General features: G+C 38.7%; 3 protein-coding genes across 3 annotated transcripts in view; 1 reads left to right on the forward strand and 2 right to left on the reverse strand.

The window, feature by feature from the left end:
- Window positions 1-433: 433 nt before the first annotated feature.
- gnai1 (guanine nucleotide binding protein (G protein), alpha inhibiting activity polypeptide 1) lies at window positions 434-14040 on the reverse strand. Its single transcript, XM_020926721.2, has 9 exons — window positions 13596-14040; window positions 6971-7013; window positions 6495-6636; window positions 5891-6048; window positions 4314-4442; window positions 3292-3421; window positions 2957-3110; window positions 2153-2371; window positions 434-1499 (listed from the first exon to the last, which is right to left on the reverse strand). Exons 1-8 carry the CDS (start codon window positions 13711-13713, stop codon window positions 2181-2183), a joined length of 1065 nt encoding a protein of 354 aa, XP_020782380.1. The 5' UTR covers window positions 13714-14040; the 3' UTR covers window positions 434-1499; window positions 2153-2180.
- A 1498-nt stretch (window positions 14041-15538) lies between these two features.
- cd36 (CD36 molecule (thrombospondin receptor)) lies at window positions 15539-19549 on the forward strand. Its single transcript, XM_055154082.1, has 12 exons — window positions 15539-15661; window positions 15970-16130; window positions 16313-16457; window positions 17022-17174; window positions 17258-17346; window positions 17427-17476; window positions 17560-17647; window positions 17762-17949; window positions 18385-18503; window positions 18576-18649; window positions 18736-18790; window positions 19379-19549. Exons 1-12 carry the CDS (start codon window positions 15539-15541, stop codon window positions 19547-19549), a joined length of 1416 nt encoding a protein of 471 aa, XP_055010057.1.
- Window positions 19550-20797: 1248 nt separating this feature from the next.
- sema3c (sema domain, immunoglobulin domain (Ig), short basic domain, secreted, (semaphorin) 3C) overlaps window positions 20798-22811 on the reverse strand; it is a 34716-nt gene continuing 32702 nt past the window's right edge. The window contains 1 exon segment of the mRNA XM_055153487.1: window positions 20798-22472. Within this exon segment, the coding sequence (XP_055009462.1) occupies window positions 22050-22472 (423 nt within the window). The 3' untranslated portion in view covers window positions 20798-22049.

A 22811-nucleotide genomic window follows, 5' to 3' on the forward strand; every position in this document is an offset into this window, starting at 1 on the left:
ACAAATTTGACTTTGAACTATTGTTAAAAACTAAGCCATCAGGCAACGCCACAGTACATTTACAATGCAAATTATGGCTGGGAGAAATACAGTATGACATAAATAATAGAGCCTGGCAGTCATGCGAGAGCTTTACGTCACAGCCATCTGCATAAAACAAACTACATTATAAAACATAAAACAGTATTGATGGTAAGTATTAGGCATTGTTTTCTTAACAAAACATGATTAGTTACCAGCACACATGGATTTGAGACTGTGCAAACAACTCAAAGTTCATTTAGGAAACACAAAACTACAGTCAGAGGTATTTGCGTATTAGGCAAGCATGTGATGACTGCATGACATTAAAAACTGAAAAAAGGGGCACGATAAGAATAGTACTACATTGTAGACTCTGTAAAATGTGTGAATATAGTAGAAATCATTTAGGTAGTTTGTAAATGGTTTTATTAGCAAAATAAGGGAGATGAGTTTACAAATATTCTCCATCTGTGGAGAACATACACATACATAGACAGTTGTGGCAGTTTCTTTACATGAAAAGAACAATGTTTCTGGATCTTGGCAAAGTAGACTGATCATCAATTGCAGACCAGGTTGTCTCACCATGTTGTGTTAACTTGACCGCTGATAATGCAGGGATTGCAGGGACAGGAAGTAAAAGTATGTCTCAATCCTAAAGAAACCACATACTCACTTTTACATTGTCTGCTGTAGTTCAGTAATTCTCCTTAAAATACAATAAAAATGTACAATAAAATGTGCCTACTCGGATCATTTAAAACTCTTGTGTATGAACAGAGTCAGTGCCATTAACACTCCATTTTTCTAAGTAACAGGGAAGAATGGACAATTTACACATTGTTAAAAAACCCAAACCCCAGAAGTAAGGGCTATTTGTAACAATAAAGACCTCAGTACACTGTTGGCTAGCCAGGCCTTTCATTGTCATGGCGGGCAAGATGGGGACAGTAGCAGCTACATGTTGGGTTACCATATGGGAACCATGTACCTTTAAACAGGGGAAAATCTGCTTCCTCCAATAGCTCACTGGTGTGCACATAGAAAATAGCAGGGACACAAACATATGAAAACAGGACAGATCAGCAGGCAACAGAACGAGCAACAGGACGCAGTAAAGGCATGCCAAGGCACAAGTACCAACAAACTAGACTCAAACTACTTTTCTCCCTTCAAAATAAAGGAAGAAAAGATGTATTTCCACCACAAAGGTATCTTTTCCAGAAAATGAAGGAAAAGTTCACCTTGAAATATGAACAGGACAAAAAAAAAAAAAAAGTGTTGAAATCTGCATTGATGCTTTTACAATGAGACATTCTACACAGATGTTGAAATGTTTGTTCAAAATGTCCCAAGACAAAAACATAAATAAAGCTGTGTAAAAGTGGCATATAGTACAGCACTGGTCCATGATCCTCTGAGCTTCTCTCATCATCTTCCCCGCAAAAAGATGCACATCAGGCTGGCTCCACTGCCTGAGGACAGAGACAGATGGAATTCATGAGGACAATACATGATACTTAAAGACTTAGAGACTTAAAGCTCATAAAGAATTTAACCTCTCTGTAGTCATACTACAACTTAGTGATAGGAGGATTGTTACCAAAATATCAATATTTCAATATTAGAATATTGTTTCTTTTTAAAATATATTTTAATACATTTTCATTTAGTTTTCTGCACATTAAATGAAGGTTAAATTCCTTTTTTATAAAAAAAATAATTTAATATATGTTTGATAGTGCAATATTTGCCATAGTATTACTTTGTATCTTTGTACTATGTATATTGCCCATCACTGCTACAAACATCTATAGTTAAAACATCACAGTCAAGACATACAGAAGATGTTATTATTAAAAATGTATGTCTCAAACAGTGCTTTTCTAGACACACAGCTTGAAACATTAGTCATCCAGTGCTCAGAGTGTGACTGTGTGTGACTGTGCCACCACAAACAGATTCAAGCATATGTAAGGGGTTTCTTGCCCAAGGACACAAAAACAAAAATATAACATTGTTATATTCATCTGAACAGCCAGTGCTTATCTACAGGTGGAGCAGGCCGTTTCCAGTTCCAGAGTTCCATGTCCCATCCATGTTTTGAAATAAACCCTAGGATAATTACCCGTAAAAATTGTTTGCTGTTGTCGTCCTCAGAAGAGGCCACAGTCTTTTAGGTTGTTCTTAATAATGACGTCAGTGACAGCGTCAAACACAAACTGCACATTCTTGGTGTCTGTGGCGCATGTGAAATGGGTGTAAATCTCCTTTGTGTCTTTTCTCTTGTTCAAATCTTCAAACTGACACTGGATGTAGGCGGCAGCTTCCTCGTACGTGTTAGAGCCTACAAAAGGAGACAAAGGAGAGGAAACTGTTAGAAATGTGTGCTTTTATCTAATCTATGTGTGTCCTCATGTCATATCTCTCTAATGCATCAATGACTGGGAAATTTGTCTGTCTCTGTCCTTTAAGTGACCACTGACCACAGACTACTTGGTTCCGGAAAGTAAATTCCCCATTCATTTTCCCCATATACCAAAAAAGTTTTTCAAAAGTCTGAAAGCTTGATTGGGGCTAATCGGCCATGTGTTGACTAATGAACACAAGACCTTCCTTTTTATAGAACAACTTTTTTGTAAAGTTTATAAACTGCTAAGTCATACCTTTAACATCAAGTTTTACATGTCTTTTCTGGACTGAAAACAATCGTGTTATGGACATTAGTTACTACATACTGTAGCCCTTTAGTCTTTGCAGTGTAAACTCTTAAAATTTGAATTTATCCAGAAGTCTATGGAGAACATGAATGTGAAATTGACTTCCATAATCACAGCAGACAGCAGTGAAGTGGAACAGGACTGTTGAGGTCCATTAATTAAATGCTTTATAATATATAGTGTTATTAAAGCAACTATAAGCAGATTCTCACCAGCGTATTCAGGGTAGCAGATGGTGAGGGGACTCTTCTTGATCTTTTCTTCAAAAAGGTCCTTCTTGTTGAGGAACAGGATAATGGACGTGTCAGTGAACCACTTGTTGTTGCAGATACTGTCAAACAGCTTCATACTTTCATGCATTCGGTTCTGTGAGATACAAAGGAGAGATTATGTGTACGGCTGCATTAGAGGCCAGGCCGGGTCGCTGTTGATCTGTTAACATTCACGATGGAAACTATGCTGGCCCATTCTGCCCAAACAAAGAACACGTCGCTGCAGTGTTGTTGTGGTCAGTCATTTGTGCTTGAGTCAGTGCTAAATAACTCACCATCTCCTCGTCCTCAGCCAGCACCAGGTCGTAGTCACTCAGGGCCACACAGAAGATGATGGCTGTCACACCCTCAAAGCAGTGAATCCACTTCTTCCTCTCTGACCTCTGACCTCCCACATCAAACATTCTGCATGTGAGAGAAAAAGGTGGTGATGCTCACAATGCAATATGAAAAGTGTGAACTAAACCTTTTTTTGACTTGGGTTCTCGTTTTCTTGGGTTCTTTTTTTAATACAATACAGTAAAGAGCATTTACAGTGTTGACATGTTTCAGCTGCTAGGTGCAAGCCATCTTCAGAACTGTCACTGGTGTTGGTGATGATGTGTTGTTCAGTCAGGCTGACCACGCCTACAAGAAGTAACAACTGCTGATATACGACACATCAACACCTGTGATAGTTCTGAAGATGGCTTGCCGCTAGCAGTCGAAATATGTCAACAAGGTAAATACACTTTACCATGTTGTCTTTAAAAAAAGAACCCAACAAGTTAAAGTACACAAAAAGACAAAATTAACATCTTTGGCTCATTTTTTTTTTTTTTTTTTGCATCAGCCGTCTTCCTGCTAGTTCCAGAACATATCCAGAAAATATTTGAGGAGTGATCCTCAAACAACAAAAAAGTCTCAAAATCATTACTTTAACTTGGCACTTGGCTTGACAATCAATTAAAACCAGGCAGATTTTAAATGATAATGAAAATAAAGAAAAGATCTTAATACTTCAACAGAATACTAAAGTAGCAACAACTGATTTACAATCTATTAAATAATATAATAATTTATAATAATTATAATTTAGGCATTAAAAAGGATAGCCGTATTTTACACAATATAGTGTGACATGACATTTTCAGGCCAACTCCTTCCTTCCTGTTTATTTTGGTTTCTATGTCATAAACGATGCTCACAGCCTGTGCATCAGCAGCTGGATCTACAGGCTGGCTGAGTCTCAGTATTCAGATCCTATAAGACCAGTGCTGCAAGAAAGAGCCAGGTGTAAAACTGTAGAAGTTCTCACTTGAAGTGGAGGTCCTTGAATGTGAAGTGTGTCTCAACAATTCCTGTGGTTTTGACTCGGGTCCTCAGGACGTCCTGCTGTGTGGGAATGTAGGTAGCCTGCGATATCCTGTCCAAGTCATTCAAGTAGCTGTTAGAAAGGGCAAACAAAGACAGTAAGAGAAAAGTGAAGTTGTGTTGGTTGTATTGCGACACATTTACATGCTTCAGATCAGGCGTTTCCAAACTTCCGTAATATTATGAGTAAAAAAAAATTAATTTTAATATGATGATAACATACCCTTTAGCAGCTGTTCCACTATTACTCTTATTACTACATAACTAGGCCAGTTAGACAGAGTTGTGCCGAAATTGGATGTGATTGCACAGTGGTTAGTACTGCTGCCTCAAAGCGAGCACAAAGTGTGTCTCTCTTGTTCAGAAGGAGTTCTGTGTCTCTAGTGGGTTCAGATTTACAGCTGATAGGAAATCCCCTACATGTGAGAGCAACCATCTGCCCCACTCTCTTCAACTTCACACAATACCTGCTACAGGCCACCCATGCACTGACACGGGCCCAAATGGACCCTTCTGTTACCTGACAAAAGGCTAAGATACAATTCATTTGCACTTATTTGTGATCCAAGTTTCATTTGTGAGTAATACACAATCACCTTTAATAGATTTGGACTACAAAGAATTAAATACATTGGCCTTCACACTAAAACAAACAAAACAATAACAACTGAAAAGATTGTATTTGTTTTGCAGAATACTGGGCAATGTTACAATTTAAACAAGGAGCATGTTGGATGTGCTAACAGGGAAAGTCCCATAGACATGACTTCTGCAGTCAGGTCAACACCTCAATGGCAGAGATAACCCGCTTATAGCAGAGCTGTGTAGATATTACCAATTTCTACATTTCTTCAATCTTACATCATTTCAGCCAGTTTAAACAACCACTTTGTTGTTTACCTCTATTTAAATGCCTTTAATAAAATATAAAAGCACATATTTAATTTTAACAAGTAACTAGTAATGGAAAACGAATCACTTTTTCAAAAGGAGCTTCCCCAACACTGGTCCCCATTCACTCCAAGCTCTTCAGATTAGAGAAGCAGTTAAAAATGGAAAACCACTGGTGGTTTAATCTGTGATGTAACTGCTGATACTCAAAGGGAAAACAAGACATATGGCTTTCTGCCCAGTAAGGGGCTGACTTCTGATGATGTCAACAGCATCTATGCCAGTGGCTATTGCACAAGACCAGAAACAAAGGCTTCTACGTTTCCCATAACACAAACACTTAGAGCAATAAATTATTTAGCCTCAGAAGTGCAAATATTGACAGAGTAAAAGTCCAAACTGACATATTTGAGTGGTCTACACAGTAGTGCACATGAATGGGTCTTACAGACACAAAGGTAGGACATTTAAATCTACACATTTTCCCTATTTGTCCTTCTGGCCACCAGAGGTGCAATATTTTTCCAATAAAGCTGCGTGAGGCTCCATTGAGAGCATGACTCAGGAGCTGGCAGAGAAAACTCACTTTCCCCATTGTTTGGTGTTTATGAGTGACTGTGTGTGACTCACTATGCTGCTGAATCGTTGAGCTGATATTCGCGAGAGCGGCTGAAGCAGGCCTGGACCCCTCCGTCCTTCCACAGCCGTTTAATGACACCTGCCAGCTCTGCGGTCATGAAGCCCTCCTCTGCAGAGCCCGCCAGCACAAACAGCTGCCGCGCATCGTCCTACAGAAGAGAGGGGCTTGTGTCAATGTGATTAAGCAACCATCAAAGTCATTACACCTCCTTATAATTAACAGCTTCACAGCTGAATGGAAGCTCAATCTGTTAGACATATGGGTGAAATCACACATAGAAACCACCAAAAATATGCCTTTGTTTAAGCAAGATAGCACAAATCATTGGTTTGTTATAGGAAACTGTCTATGGTGAGCAGTACTTTGGCAGCCTTGTAGATTAAGGCTGTCAAATACATACAATAACAAGTTGGAATTATAACAATAAGTGAAATTGAAACCACAGTGAGTCCTGAGAACCCACAGGTGCGATTGTGAGACTGGGAGGCAGTGACCAAATATGCAGATTGACAGCCATGCGTCTGTCAGTCCACTCAAAGGTTAAACTATGGCTAAAGAAAGCTATATATCTGAATTGCATTCTCCACCACTTACAGCTCTCCCTGGGTCTCCAAAGTCGATCTTAAGGCGACCCATGGCTCTGATGATGGCAATGATAGACTGGATTGTGTTGCTGTAGACTACAGCCTTGTACTGTTTGCACTCCTCTTCTGAGTAGCCTGCTTCGTGGATGATTCTACAAAAATAAATACACAGATTTAAAAATGTACACAGCAACAAGAACACACCATTATTGATTTATCCCTACCGGTATACCTCACATTGAGTTTGTTGACTATGTGCTATATCCAAAAGACCACTAATGGACAAAGTATGGATCCACAGTGACAGATTGTGCTTGTTTCTCGTCACAATCCATTACACACAAGGCTTTTGTAGTCTGTGTAACAGTATCCAGCTATCGTCATGGTTTGTATTGTGGAAAATTAATACTATGGAATAATGTCTACACAGCGGTATTGTGCATATGAAAGGTGTTCAGTAAAGACAAGACAATATGATATACTTACTTCATCTGCTTGACTATTGTGCTTTTTCCAGATTCACCAGCACCTGCAAGGCAAAAGAGCACAAGGAAAAAAATAAAATAAAAATCCATAATTTAATCTGCCCTTATTACACGGACCAGGGAGTAGTTGTAGTGTAGATTTATGTTTTGACCAGGCCAAGGGCTGAACATTTGTGTTAAAAAAAAATCTGACCTGAGAAACACTGATTGGTGGTTTATGTTTTATTAGTAGCCTAATATTCAGTTCAAGCTTCACACTTTCAAGAGCATTTGAGAGAGACAAACTGCGAAACTAGTACTAGTGCAATAACCCTAACCCTAGTGCAAGTGTTTGCCAATTTGCAACAATTCAAAATCTGTTTAGATCAGATTGCAATATATATTGCAACCCTAACCCTGGCCTGCTTGTAATTAAGAAGTTTTACTGTGCAGGTTTTCTGTCTTAGTGTGGGCCATATTAAGCAATAAAACACATCTCCACTGGAAATATTGTCAAGGGCCGAAGAACACAGTGTCAAATGGTGATGGAAAGCCACTTGGCACAGACGGCGAATTAGACTGTTGACGCTGTAGTTGACCGATGAGGCAACAGCATGATGAATAGAACAGAAGAGGAGGGAGGCAGAGAGAGAGGATGAAGAGAGAGGATGAAGAGAATCAGACGGTCGTCAACGCGACTTTGCCAATTTCACACGTCACAGTGCCATGGCAACAGCTCTCTTTATTCCAGGGCATCTCAAGTCCACAGTCACCTGAGGAGGTAAGCCTTTAAAAATTTGTGTGCGATATATTGGCTTTATACAGGGCCTGCCAAGCATAATAAATCTACTGCCGTCTTCTGCATTGGGGTTTTCAGATATCAATGTCATTGGTAATCAGAGAGCTGCGAACACAATCTTTCAACATTTCAACAACCTGTACTTTGGTAGATTCTACACCAGCTAACCATATATTAGAGCATACACTGCAAAAATATTAAGAAGTAAATAAAAGGCCAAACTTGCATTGAAAAGCATGAATAAACCATGATGTGATACCAACATAACCTATGCCACTAAAGTAAACATCCTACTTCGACATGTTTCTTCAAATATGGATGACATAACACAATAATAGCAGTTGTTAGACCGATAGCAGGGTCAGCTTTAAGACTAGTGTGTAACAAAACACAGATTCTGTTGACAAGAATTGTGTTTGAATTCCTATAAACCTTCTAGCACTGGCAGAATGCTGAAAGCTCTGCCTTGGCACTTCAGTGTTGGTATAATTGGATAAGATTCACCTGAGGACACATTGTTTTAATTACTTGTCACTACTCTGGTGCTGGAGAGCTCCAGAGAGGGGGGGCTCTGTGTGCTCTGAGGGCAAACACAGAGCAGTGTGAAGCCATTAGGAGGCTGCATACAGACGGCCGCGCAGCTGGACATGGAGGCTGGACAGCAGCTCAGCCAGAGCACTTCACATAGCACTGCAGAGTGCAACATGGGCAGTCATATCAGACTGCAGATAAAGACAAAGATAGTTTTTTATGCCTTATTATTTGGACTTATTTTGTGTTTGAGAATAACAAGGGTAAGGTGGAGCAGATTGGTCAATTCCTCTTTTGAAGTGAATTGGACCATGTGTGTAAAAAACAAAGGAAAAAAGATGCAACATGCAAAATTAGACCTTATTATTGAATGTCTTACAGCAGTGGATCTTGTACTTTGTTTTCTACAGTGATGTATTATTAAGTTTATTTGTTTTCTTTAGTTAGTACCCTACCCCTCTATTATAGTAGGGGCTTGTAGTATAGACCTGGTTTGAATCCAATTCAGTCATGATTTCATCCAAATCTGGCCCATTTAAGAAACATTTTAGTCTCTTCCTGGTAGTACTCGGAAATTGTTAGAAAGTTAGTAAAATTTTGAAAAGAAATGCTTGAGAATCCCTGCTTTACAGTATAACGTGTATGTGGGGGACTTGGATGAGGCAGCAGAACAACAGTGATATCACGCGGGTGTGGCTCCTGCTGGGGCCTTGAGGCCAGACCAGCCCCAAAAGAGTCTTCTTCCTGCTTTGACTCATATGTGGAACCACAAGCCTGACCTATGTGCCTTAATGTATTTATGCAGAGTCATGTTACACGCCCACACCTTTGATACGCCCACGTCAAAAAGCCTGCAGACCCCAAACCTCTACACCAGCTGTTTTCGGTTTCGAGTGGTTTGGCCTATTTTAAGAAACTCCAGGCTAACCCCTCCAGTGCAAATTGATGGTTTTCAGCTCCTTCCACAGAGAACAGAGCAGCTTCTATCTGCTAACCTTAACCACATCTCACTTTTGGAACTTCCCCAGGTGGATTTTTCCCAATAACTGCAGAGGCAGAGCAGGGGGACTGTTGCAGAAAAATAGACAAATGTGATTAAAACGGCCACAATGGCAGAGCCTTTTCCACTCAAGATTAGCCATATGCTGCATCTTATTGTCTTGGGACTATGTGTGTATGCATTTGTGTGTCCACAACATGGAACAAGCCTTTTCAGTGCTCCATCTGGAAGGGGTAGGAAGTAGGACTGCATAATAGAACCACACTACATGCAAGAACTACATTTACTATTGTGACAAAAATTACTTGCATACCTGTTTAAGAGAATGTGTTTAATCATGTAAATGGTGAAAGTGATAAAAAAAACAAAAAAAACATTAAAGCAATATATTTATTTCTAAGCATTTATATAACTTCTAGCTATGTTTAAACATTTGAGTTGGCTAAACACAATTTTATACAGAGCAGTCTCATACATATCAGGTTAAAGCTTTTTCGATAATGTGATTAATTCTGCCAATTTATTTTTTTTATTGAGTCCTTAAGATGTATTACATTTTCAGTGACTTGAGACTGAGCTCACAATGTTAATGAAGTATATCTGGTTTGTTAACCATTATATTAATGTGTTAATCATTGACTGCTACTTTACATTTAATCCAAATAATCTCTTATTCCCAGTATTTCTATCTTTTATTTTTTCTATTTTACCACTCAGTTTCTGATTTCCGTCTCGCTCTTAAAAGACAAATTCACTAATTCAGCGACACTAAAGGATTCCAGCAGGTTTGGAGTTATGCTACCCACCAAAAGAAATAACCAAACTAAATTAGCAGGACTGATCATCCTGACAACATGATGACACGATGGCTCTACTCCTGCACACACTGGCACAGACAAGACAGTCCACAGAGACATTTGACATTGTAGAGAAATGCAGAATTCTGCATTTATTGTTGGGCTCTGCAATTAAATCAATAGAGATCGAGATTCAGTCAATCTAAAGGGTCAGTGATGGGTCTTCAATTGAATGGCTCACAGCCAATCTTCTGTCAGTAAAAGCAAGTGGTTTGGACCAGAGTCTGGGAGAAGAAACTGGACAGGGATGTTAAACGACAAATATCTGTATTCTTTCTGTATTGTTTATGTTCAGGAAATCATCACAGACTGGCATTTTCTTTTTTGTATATGATGAAACTAAATTGTGACACATTTTTTTGATATCATCTGGGCCTAATTTATTATGATAAAGCAACGTCTCAGCTCAATTATTAGTACTGAGCCCAGGTAGTGATATCGTAATGGGAAATGACAAAAAATAAACCTACACACAATTATTTTGATGAGCCAGTTTTTGTTTCATGTGAATAGGGCCTGTAATAGCATACCAATTAATCATCAATAAAACCAAAAGCTCAAAACTCCAATTAAATGGCAAATTCTACCATAGCTTCTCTGCAGCTCAGTTTCAAACAGTACCAATAGGGTTGCCTATTGAAATAACTCCTAACTCCTAACTCAATGCTAAAACTCAAAATTGGTTATAAGAGTGATTTAATGTTGAAAATTACATTCCATTACCTGAAGAAAGTGTATAATTATAATCATAGTATCATTGCTATCGAATATCGAGTTTATTCCCTAGTATCAAAATTGAGGTTGAAATTTTTGTATCATGACAACACTAATTAACAATTTAGTATGTTATAAATGCTTTATATTCATTAGGTCCATTAGTCCATCACTGAGACAACTATGGCTGCAAATGCTTAAAAAAAAGCTCTTTGACTAAAAACATACACTGTGCATCAATTTGTTAACTAAAGGGTAGTGGTATTAGTAAAAGCTCTCTATACTCAAATCTAAATTATCCAATCATATTTGACCCAAAGTTCACCAACAAGTACTAGTAAACTTTGTATTTCTATGTAAATGGCAGAATAAGTTCACTGTACACAGTCCGTTCTGCTCATTTTTACAATTCTGTTAAAATAGTTGACCTAATTTATATTAGTTGACAAATTAAAGAGTCCATGGACCGATTGAGACTAGAGACTACTAATGCTCAACTGTAGTAATAAAAGGAACAACAATTTTTGAGTAAGCCACCAAACAAATAGTGACCACATTTTCTAATCAACAACCTTTAAATGGCATCTTTATGGTAGTGCTTTTTTCCAACTGGATAAACTCAGTTCAAACTCATAACAGTGTGTGTGGTTAGTTGCGGCACACTGCTCTTTCATATTTAATGCCTCAGTCATTAGCTGTGTTCTCATTTTACTGGCTATCTCTGCCTTTCTCCTGGCGTCAGTCTGCTGTCACTTCAGGCAGTAGTAACTCAAGAGCCTCACTGTCCGTTACCTGGCTACAGAGCTGAGTAGGTCCCATACAAATGACAGGAAATGGTGCCATGACAGATGTGTGCAGGGGGAAAAGGCCCGAACGACGGCTATAACACAAAAACAGCTACTGGGTGAGGATTTCAGCAGGTCACACACTATACAGTAGAGTTCAAACATAGCTAGAGAACTGGTGTCACAACAGACATATCTGCACCAACAGCAGCATAGCAGAAACTTGACCTAACTTGCTCGCTTTTAATCAGCAGGCTCATTCAGGCCTCCAAGCACCTGAAGAATGCAGTCAGTCCTTAACATGAAAATATGTGTGCTTGTTCAAACAAATTGCCACCAAGACAAAAATGAAGCATATCAGAAGGACATGGTTTTAAAACCACGGATTTGTTCAAACTGTATAAGTAATCCAAGGTAGACAGTAGTGTTATGAGGTGAAGACTAATTTGTTTTATCATTTAGAAAAGTGGTACTTATTAAACAATGTTAAAGGTAAGGGAGTTACAAAAATTTGTCACAAGCGCCCTTTTCCAGATGTTAAAAAGCAACCTAATGAAAACATGCACAGCATTATTAAATTAGTAGTCATTCATGAGGTGTTGATTTTTATTATTTTTTTCACTTTTGTGGATTTTTATATTTTTACCACCATAAAAGGGTCGTTTTCCAGAATGGATTGTACATTTAGTATTTGATAGTCCTGTGTTAGATTGAGAATGTGTGTCCTGGTAACCCACATAACATGTGTGTGCATGTCAACATTTCCCAGCTAGCCAGTTCAGGGGCCGGTGGAAAATTTTTGCACCTATGGTCTCTGTTTACAATCACAACAGTGCTTCCCCACATGTAAGTAATGTCTCTTATTTACACATGGCCAGGCTTCTAGATGCAAACATTTACTGTTGTGCACACAGGGCCACAATTGACTGAAGATATGACAACACACAAAAGGGGGCTAGAAATAGAAACAACACAAAACATGCACTATTCTGTAGATAAGAGCCAAGCTTGTATTCATTAATAGGGTTTTATCCCCTAGAATCATATCAGACATAAAAAAGTTAACTTTAGATGTCAGTTGCATAACTTCCCACTGTAAGTTGCCACAGTATTCTGATTACAGGCAAATTTCTACAAATAAAATGGGCAATGCAGATTGATGCAGAATCTGTTAGCCTCAAATACAAAAAGTTGCAAAGATTAGCCTGCTCTGCATAAAGTTTTTATCTGGTTTCACTGGGGCCCCTAATGAGCCATGGCCCTACTTTCACTGCACTGCATTCACAGCATTTCCCTGCTTAGATTATGTGAGAGGAAATGTTCCATTGTTAGAAGGGTTTAGTCGATACAGATGGTTTACTGGACAAAATACTGCGATAAAGCAAAATAAACTCACAGTGTGAGTTAGGCATATACTCAACTGTCTTCCAAGCAAACCATCAAAGTGTTTCCTATTAACAGGGGAGTCTCACTGACCAATACATTAATAGTATGATTATAAATTTTGCTGAATAATGTCATAAATATATAGAAGAAACTTTATATAAACTTTAATCAGTAATTTTTAATTAGAAGAGAAGTGACATGTTTCCTCCAAATTGTAATCAATAACTGAAATGATGAGTGCCTGTACCACCATAGTCTCGTATTAAAAATGTGTGGAAACAGAAACACGGTCTAGCCAATTTACTCTCCATGGCATTGGCAATACTTGAATATGCAGTGTTAAGTTCATCTCTCAGAACAGGGGGTGTGCTATGATGGATATGCGGAATTGAAACTGTCGTAACACAGAAATGACAGTATCAAGCAGTACAAACTCAAACAGAAACAGACAGCTAAAAGCTTTTGCCGCATGGTGCTTCGGTCCTGACAGCTCAGGCCGCAGTGGATGCACACACACATGAACTTCACCACCGCTCAGACGCCCATCTTCTCCTCCTCCTGTGTGAGTGTCTTACCGAGCAGCAGCAACTTCACCTCCCTGGCCGCTTTCTCTCCGTCGTCCCTCAGATTTCTGTCGATCATTTTACTGCGCTCCACCGCCGCCTTGTCCTCTGTGCTCAGTGTGCATCCCATCTTCCACGGTGTCTTTTAGACCCAGATGGTGTGAACAGATCTACAATAGCATATATATACACGGACTACCTACATGAAATGGTTAAACTGCCTTTCCCCGCACACACGCCCTTTTTCAAACGCCAGGCTATCGCTGCTTAGTAAAAGAAAAAGCTACCCAGTTTTTTTAAAGGGTGGTTGCTTAAACGCGGTTAAATATGTCTCAGTAAAAGTCCGACATCCAAATAAAAACTACTCAGACATCCAAACAATTGGTGGTTGTGGCGCTCCCAGCCGCTCGCCTCCATTCGCTGCAGCACTATCACCTCTGAGAGGAGTGCAGCTGTGCTCGGGCTTTGAGCCTCTGCAGGGACACAGCAGCCAAGCTTCCGCTCTGCCCTTTCACAGTAAAAGCCTCCTACTCAAATCACTGTATGTTAACCATCTGCGTTGTTATTTTGAATTACACGTGTTTACTTTGCTCCTTTGCAACTTGACTTGACATAAAACGACAATAACTATATTGATTTACTTTGTAGCAACACTACAGTGTAAATTAATGTGTAGCTATCAGGAATTCTTTTTTTATGACCCTCGTTAATTATTCCCAATATATTCCACTGAGAACTTTTAAGTTATGTTATTATGCATGAATAGACTAGGAAATATTATATTAATGTGCTAAATTATGTCTTTAATTGCATCGGCCTATGTATGCATCGGCAAGAACTGCATTGAACGTTTATATTGCTGTGGTTTTCTCCCTGTGTACTCGTGGCATTTTCATGTGGTAAGTACATGTAAATTATGTTTCTAATGGCACCACTGTCTCTCTACTGGGTAAAGTGCAATGCGCATGTCAAATGAGACTTCTAAATGAGCCGTTTTGTGCCTATTTAAACCCTACCGACTACAGATCTTAATTATTGAAGGTTACTTCCATCGCTTTTCTCAGTCTGGTGCACAGAGAATTCTCTACTGTAGTATTAAAGGGACACAACAGTTATGTACGCTGTTGACAGGCAATTCATTAGGTTCTCCACAATTCTGAAACGAAGAGATGTTAAATGAGGATATAGTTGACAAATACCGTCATGTAAATTGTAACCCATAGGCCCCAAGTTCTATTAAAGAATGATAGAATAGTGCCACCCAGTGGCCGCCACTGTGCTATAAAACACAACCACTATCTGTCATTAGTCTACATTCCCTGCAAATTATTTTTCAAAGCATATATACGTAGGAACACGTTGCTTATAAGTCCATTTTGATATTAAAACACACATTTATTTACCAATAAGTGAAACAGCTCCCCAACTGTAATCGATGCTATCACAGAAACTGATCAAGATAATGTAACCATTGATAACATAGGACCACATAACTTCTTTCACCACTCATAGATAAACCTTTCCTGCAACACGTACAAAGTAAAAACACCTTTGCACCTAATCACAGGTGCTCCTAATAGGCTATGCAAGAAATGAATTCCACAGGGTCTTGAGATGTTTTATTGAGCAGCCATAATTATGTAGTTTTTATCAGCTTAAAAGGAAAACAGATAACTATAATCAATGTCTCAGAGCTGAACTTCAGACTTTTTCCACCCCTTATATATTATTATATAATGCACCTGTGTTGGCCTTGTTCCTGAACCTTTACCTGTGCTCAGCTCATTTGTTACCACCACTGCTGCCTCCTCCTTGAGCTGCTGCCTCTGTTACTACCGGTTCCAAACAAACACTCAGAGGCTGCACAGAGTCGCTCTGAGCAGTAACAGAAGGAGCCCAGTTTGTCAGAGAGGCAGACATACGGACACAGGAAGGACAGACACACACACGCCACCATGGGATGCTGCAACGCAAGGTGCTGGCTGATCTCAGGAGCTGTTTTTGGAGCGGCTATGGCCATCCTGGGAGGTGTGCTTATTCCACTGGGGAACAGTGTCATTGAGGGGACAGTGAACAAGGTAGGCATGTTATTCTGCTGTGTGTTGCTGTGTAGGGTGTCTCATAATAGGAAAATGTGAGATCAAGGTGAATGAGGAGACAAATTAAGAAAGACAGCGTAATAGACTCTTTTATGTTTTTAGATTTACGTGATTAAAAAAAAGCTCAGCAGAATAATCATTTTCAGAATCAATAGTGGAAAATTATAGCATCTGTTAATGACACATGGCAGAGGCAAACAGAAACGTGTGCACACCTTTCATGAATCATGTGCTGGCCTGCTGGTGATCTTGAGACGTGATAAAAATAGACTGTCTTCTGGGTCTAGGAAGCCGTCATCGAGCCCGGAACGACCGCGTATGACAACTGGGTGGCAGCAGGGACAATAGTATACAGGCAGTTCTGGTTCTTCACTGTGACAAACCCCACAGAGGTCATTGAGAATGGGTCAGTTCCAGTGGTGATGGAGAGAGGACCTTACACATACAAGTAAGCGCTTTCTAAGACAGTGGTACAAAGTAACCAAAGAACACAATTCTTTTGGCTGATTGATAATTCTACCTCTACATCATTAATAAATAAAGACTTGTTTCCAAAATGGTTTACACATAGTATGTAAGCCATCAAGAAACAAGACAATTTTGTATGACATTTAATCAATGTTCTTTTAGGACAAGATTCCTCCCTAAAGAGAATATCACGTTCAACTCCAATCACACTGCATCCTTCTTGTTACCGACTAGTGCCATCTTTGACCCCTCCATGTCTGTTGGACCAGAAGATGACAAAGTGGTCATTCTGAACCTTGCAGTAGCCGTAAGAGACACAGTCATATATATATACATATAGTTACTGAAGGTGCACTATGTAAGGTTTTGGTTGGGGGTCGGTCACCTTCTTGTTTCTATGGTTGTTTCTATGGACGTGCCATTGCTTTGCCTGGAATGTTACACACATTAAGCAGCTTTGTTTTACATGTATTCAATTACATGAGGTTTAATAACTCAATACCTTGAAAAACAGGCAATCTGACTGAGCAGGATTGCATCTCCACAGATCTGACCTGTAACTTGGCCTGGTTTGATCTCTATGAAGATAGAAACATTTAATACCATACTGGGAAATATCTCCATGGCGAAAAAGCATTTGACGGACCGTTCACCAGAAAAATTACACAATGTACATTACCTGTCATTTTTTTACCCAGTGTTGATGAGGTTGCCCTGCAGTCTGACCCAAGTTATTAAATAAATAATTAAAAGTGATGAGTGATGTAAACACAACATTTAGTGTACTTCATATGGTCCAAAAATTGGGTAATGATTAATTAATCTGAAGTGATACCAGTGATGATAAATTGTTTGCGCTTTTCTATTACAGGCAGCTTACTCACTTATTCCTAAAGGATTGCATGGTGTATTAGAGCGAATGATCAAGAGCACCAACTCATCCCTGTACCAGACTCGTTCAGTGAAAGAGCTGCTTTGGGGCTATACAGACCCAATGCTGAAAGACACAGTGGCATTGTTTGAAGTAAGAATTGTTAAATATTAAAGTGAAGTATCAATTATATTAAATAACAGCATTTTCAACATTAAATCTGCTTATTGTGTTAGAATGGAACATTTGATGGACCCTATAATGTGTTTACTGGCAAAGATGACATATCAAAAGTGTCAAAGATTGACAGATATAGAGGAGAAAGGTGAGCAATGCCAACAACAACTGATTTATACTTCACCAAAGATTACAATACAACTTATATTAACTATATCTTGTTCGCAGTAACCTGAATTTCTGGGATGACCAATACTGTAATATGATCAATGGAACAGGTAAAATAAACCTAAAACAATACAAATACAAAAGAATACATTTTCCTCTATGGCCAAATAACAGACTTGATTTTTTTCTTCAGATGCTTCCTCATTTGCCCCCTTTGTTGATAAAAAGAAACCACTGTATTTCTTCTCATCAGAATCACAATTCTCTGTATGTATTCTTCAGTGAATGACCACTAGAGGGCAGGGCAGAGCAAAGCAATACTTACATGAGGGAGAATTTTCTATGATCCCTGTTGGCATGGTGACAGTACCTCACCACAGTTTTTATCCCCATAGATCTGTTTCTGCGAGCTATATGAAGACCTATTCACTGAAAGGCATCAAAGTGTACCGCTACTCTCTCCTTCCCTCCACTCTGGCCTCCCCTGTAGACAACCCAGACAATCACTGCTTCTGCAGGGACCCTGTGGTCACTAAGGACTGTACCATGGCAGGTGTACTGGACATCAGCTCCTGCCAAAAAGGTCAGTTTGTATTTTATATGGATCCTCATGACTCACTGGCATTCATGTTAAGATTTTCAGTATAGTACAGTGTATAAATAAATATTATATTATATACTATCAGAGTCAGAGCAGGAGTCATAAGGTTTTGTATTGATGAGAGATTACTATGATAATACTAATACTGTATTTTTATTTATTTTTAATTAATTATTAAACATACATTATTAAACATACAGTTTTTAGCACAGTACAATTTAGCAATAATAAATTGGGATGCACAGGGACATCACAGTTGGGTTCATACCTGGGTTTAGACATATTTTGGTTAATAAATTACGCTTATTGGTACTTTTTAAAATACTGAAAATATGTAGGGAAACTAAAAAGGATACAGTAGAGATTGGATTATGACTGGTTGTCCCCCATCTCTGTATTGATATTGTCTTTGAACAGGAAAACCAATCTACATCTCTCTACCACACTTCTTGTTAGGAAGTCCCTTCCTAACAACAGACATCCAGGGCCTTAGTCCCCACCCAGAGCACCATGAAACCTTCCTCGACGTGGAGCCGGTACACCATACTTCAGTTTTTCTTGGCAAATGTTTGAACTGTTTTCTTAATATTTTGTATGATTGTCTCTAGACAACAGGATTTACCTTGAATTTTGCCAAGAGAATACAAGTAAACATGATGTACGGACCATCAAATGTTGTCACGTAAGTTCATTTCAAGGTTATGCAAAGAAATAATGCAAATATTACTATTTATTATATGTTAAGTAAACATGTACTTTCTCATGCAGGATACTTAAGAAAGTTAAGGATTATACAATATTCCCTGTTGTCTGGCTCAATGAGGTATGTGTGCAATATAATCAGATATACAGATACAGATGCAGTTAATTTACTCTATTCTCTATTCACTATTCACTATATATCCATTTATTGTAACTGTACTTGGAAAGTATTAATACAGAGTTTCAAATGACATCAAAGCACTAGACTGTAATTTACACAGGGCAAGTACTTGTGTTTTAAATCACCTCTGCCATATACATGATATAGTAATACTAGTGTCCTCCCTGACATGTACCTCTTCTGAAAGACAATATTTCTGCAATATCATGCTCAAATAATATTACAGTTGAAGCACAATCAGTTAGCATTAGCATACTCAAAGATGCATTTGGGCTTGAGTGCTCTGTTTTCACCTACTTTCTTATCCCCACCCACTGCTTTGTACTTACTAGTAGTTCAGAAATACCATTTTGTGGATTACAGTGAACAAAACATAAAACCATATGCCTGTTTAGTTTATTACTGAATAGTAGAAAAAAAACAACTAAAAATAGTTTAAAAAGCATACTATGTATTCTTTAATACATATTTACATAGTTTACATATTTACATATTTCTTTAATTGTATTACTTTTGTTTTTTCCACAGACAGCCACTTTGGATGATGCCACGGCTGACATGATTAAGCAAGAGCTGGTGTCCAGGATCAGCCTTCTGTCCACGGTGCAGCAGACCTTACTGGGCGCAGGAGTGACCCTTGCTGTCGTATGCTTTATTGCTTCCTGCTTTGTCAAAGGGAACAAAGCCAACCTGGCTTAAGAAGACTTTGCCAATGTATTCACTACTGGTGCATTTGAGCTGCTACTGAACACCAAGTCTTTTATATGGACTTGCACTTTTTGTAACCTCAGAATTATTTATAAGGCCATATATTTTCTTTGATACTGTGATTTTGTAAAGCCCATGGAGGAATCTAATGCTCCTTTGCTGGGTTTTAAGTGGGGAGCATATAATACTGTTAATCTCAATCAGGGAACGTATTATTGCACATGGGCACCTATTAACCTGTCAGGTAACCGATGCTTTAGGGACTTTTGCACAAAAGATAATATATTTGTGCAATATTCTGTGAACGTAATGTGATATTCAAATAAAAAAATTACAGAACAATCTGAGTTTTTCGTTTTTCTTGAATCTGAATCTATGAATCTGATTTTATAATAGATTCCTACATCAAATTAAAGGGATCTGTTGTGCCATCGAGCAAGACATTGAAATTGACAGCATAAGTGTATTTGGTTGAATGACCTACAGGTTAGAGATTTGAATCCAGCTCCCAACAATGTGTACTGTCTTGTATCATTGGGCAAGACACTTATTTAACCCTCCTTGCCTACAGTGTTTGTGTATGACACCCATTCACACACATGCTTGAGGTGTTTCTTGATGTAAAGCACATCGAGTGCCCAGCAGAGGCAGTGCTTTATAAAATGTGAACATTTCTATGTCCCACACTGGGGAAATCACAAGGCTATTGTATGTAAGTGAAATGGTTGGAAATACAATCCTGTATGTAACAAATTATGGTTGAATGCCAGCTGTGACAGGCTGTAAAATCATGTACTGCTGCTTTACTTCAGTAGACTAATTCCTTCATACAAATAACTTGATCATGTCGTGCTAAACAAACCTCCACTGTGTATGAGCCCGGCAGGATTGATTCAGTTTCCTCCTCACCTGGAGTGGTCCATAAATCAAAGCCACAGTGGTAAAGGGCGACCTGGGGCTGATTACACTGTGTTGGTGAATGTGGCCGGAGTGCTTCAGTCAGACAGCAGGAGGCCACACTTGAGCTTTATGGTTTTTTAATGACCCTCAGCACTGCATGCTATTGAGTTACTTAAATTTTTAGAGCTGCTTCTGAATTTCCCATTGCACACAATATATACAAGGCATATTTAACCTTGATTTAAACAGTTATTACGTAAAAAAGAACCAGACAGCTAAGGCTCAGTTCCAACAATGTCTCTCCCTCCCTTTGACTAAAAACTGCTAAAAGGCAATAGATTATGGTTAGATCATGATACATGAAATGTACCATGAAATGTTTATTTGGATAATATTAATAAATAGATATGCAAGTACCATTACACTAATTTTACATGAAGGACAGTGCATGATGCTGACCACATACTAAAGTTATGACAATATGAAATCAAAACTACAGCTCTGCCTTTTGCAGAGACAGTCAGAATTAGTAACACTATGTACAGAACAAAGACACATTTGTACAAAACAGATTAAATTAAAACCACAACTGTACAGACATGACACTATCTACATTAAGTAACATAAAAGTTTCTTGACATCTGTCCATCTATTGTCATCTATTAAGTAAACAGGACAGACAAGTGAGGCCTACACAAATTGGAACATGTCAATCCACAGTTAACATTAGTATGTCCAGATTTTTTTTCTAGTCTGCATTACACTGACAAAATAAAAATGCATATATTTAATGTCCTAACACCTGCTGATAACTCAATGACAGCATTTTATAGCATAGATGTGTACAATAGACTGCTGATTTCCTTTGAGGGGCACTCTCACATGAGCAGCATGTCTGTGTTTATCTTGCATTTCAATTTGAGTACAGTTCAACTTTTAAACCACAGCATATTAGCAAAACACTTCTCAGGAACTGAATTTCACATTTGACAGAGTTTTGGAGTTAGTTCAAAGAGACAACAATGATTTATTCTAATAGATGCTGGTGGAGCAGAGGATTCAAACATGCAGCTACCTACTGGTGTCATATTTTCCAAGGCATAATACTATAATTTAACTAAACAATTTAACAATTTAACACATTTCAAAGTGGCTTTTCAAGGTCATAGCTGCACCACTGCAATGTTGTGGTATATAGTCACATATCAATTGATTAAAGACAAATAACCACAAATGTAATCTTTCAGTGATTTGAGTGAAATTTAAGTGTATCAGGTCTTCTTTTAACTGTGAGGATAATAATGTAATATCAGCACATACTGTAATTCAAAGTATAATACACGCTGAAGTTGCCTTTTACTTTTCAGTTTAAATTTCCATTAAATCAAATGAAATATTGAATTTAAAGTGTACTAAATCATTTTTTTTCACTTTGCACTAATCAGAAACAATCTTACATTTCCACAACATAAAAATTTTCTGTGGCTGGAGTATGTATCACAGTTATCTGGTCAAAGTTCATGCATTCATTCAACTGTAACTAAACCATAGTACATCTTTTGCATTGCAGTCCGTGATAAGAAAAAGTCTGTCAGTCTTCTGGTAAGTCAAAACGTCGGTTGCGGCTCTTCCTTCGATCCAGTAGAGGCTTGAGTTTAGCCAGGTCCCCCCTCAGTGGGCCTGGGTGTGGGGGGTGTGGCTTTTGCCTTTGCTGGAGGTTTTGCTGGTCTCTCCTCTCCTTACAGAACTGCTGCACCGCCATGCTCTCTGCCGGACTGAATGCTGATAAGAGGACCTTAGGGTGCAGTGAGCTCGTCCAGGCCCAGGGAGACTGCTGCTTGTCGGTCAGCAGGCTCACCATAGCTTCGCTCAGCACCCGGAGACGTATCTTAGCGACGGTGCGTTTGAAGTTGTTCTCTGTGGTGAGGCAGTAGTACAGGCCCTGGTCAGACAGCTGCACAGAGCGAATCAGAAGGCCGTGCTCGGTGGACACAACGCGGTCACTCAGCTTCACCTGTGGTAGGGACAGTATCAAGACATCATAGGAGTCAATTTAGTGGAAAAATATGTTAATTAAAGATGCACTATGTAACTTCTCTGGTGGAGTGGTCTATATGATGTTCCACAAACAGAATTAACCTTGTCAACATAGTATTTATTTATATTTATAGTACTCAGCTTCACTTGTTGGGTGGACAGTATCAAGACTCATTAGGAATCAATATGCTGCAAAAATGTTAATTAACAGTACACTATGTAACTTTTCTGGTGAAGGGTTATCTACATGATGATCTACAGATGGCATTAACCTTGTCAGCCTAACATTTATATATATATTTATAGTACTCAGCTT

This window comes from Boleophthalmus pectinirostris, unplaced genomic scaffold (genome assembly GCF_026225935.1).
Source record: "Boleophthalmus pectinirostris isolate CB_2022bp ecotype Guang Dong unplaced genomic scaffold, ASM2622593v1 HiC_scaffold_18, whole genome shotgun sequence".
NCBI lineage: Eukaryota > Metazoa > Chordata > Actinopteri > Gobiiformes > Gobiidae > Boleophthalmus > Boleophthalmus pectinirostris.

What these genes read in the sequence shown, in the direction of transcription:
- gnai1 (XM_020926721.2), bottom strand. Translation starts at nt 13,713, where the DNA reads ATGGGATGCACACTGAGCACAGAGGACAAGGCGGCGGTGGAGCGCAGT. An exon ending in ACAATAGTCAAGCAGATGAA is followed by an intron (nt 6,637 to 6,970) that starts GTAAGTATATCA and finishes TTATTTTTGTAG; the next exon opens with AATCATCCACGAAGCAGGCT. An exon ending in CTCAACGATTCAGCAGCATA is followed by an intron (nt 4,443 to 5,890) that starts GTGAGTCACACA and finishes CCTTTCTAACAG; the next exon opens with CTACTTGAATGACTTGGACA.
- cd36 (XM_055154082.1), top strand. Translation starts at nt 15,539, where the DNA reads ATGGGATGCTGCAACGCAAGGTGCTGGCTGATCTCAGGAGCTGTTTTT. An exon ending in TTGAGGGGACAGTGAACAAG is followed by an intron (nt 15,662 to 15,969) that starts GTAGGCATGTTA and finishes TTCTGGGTCTAG; the next exon opens with GAAGCCGTCATCGAGCCCGG. An exon ending in ACACAGTGGCATTGTTTGAA is followed by an intron (nt 17,175 to 17,257) that starts GTAAGAATTGTT and finishes TTATTGTGTTAG; the next exon opens with AATGGAACATTTGATGGACC.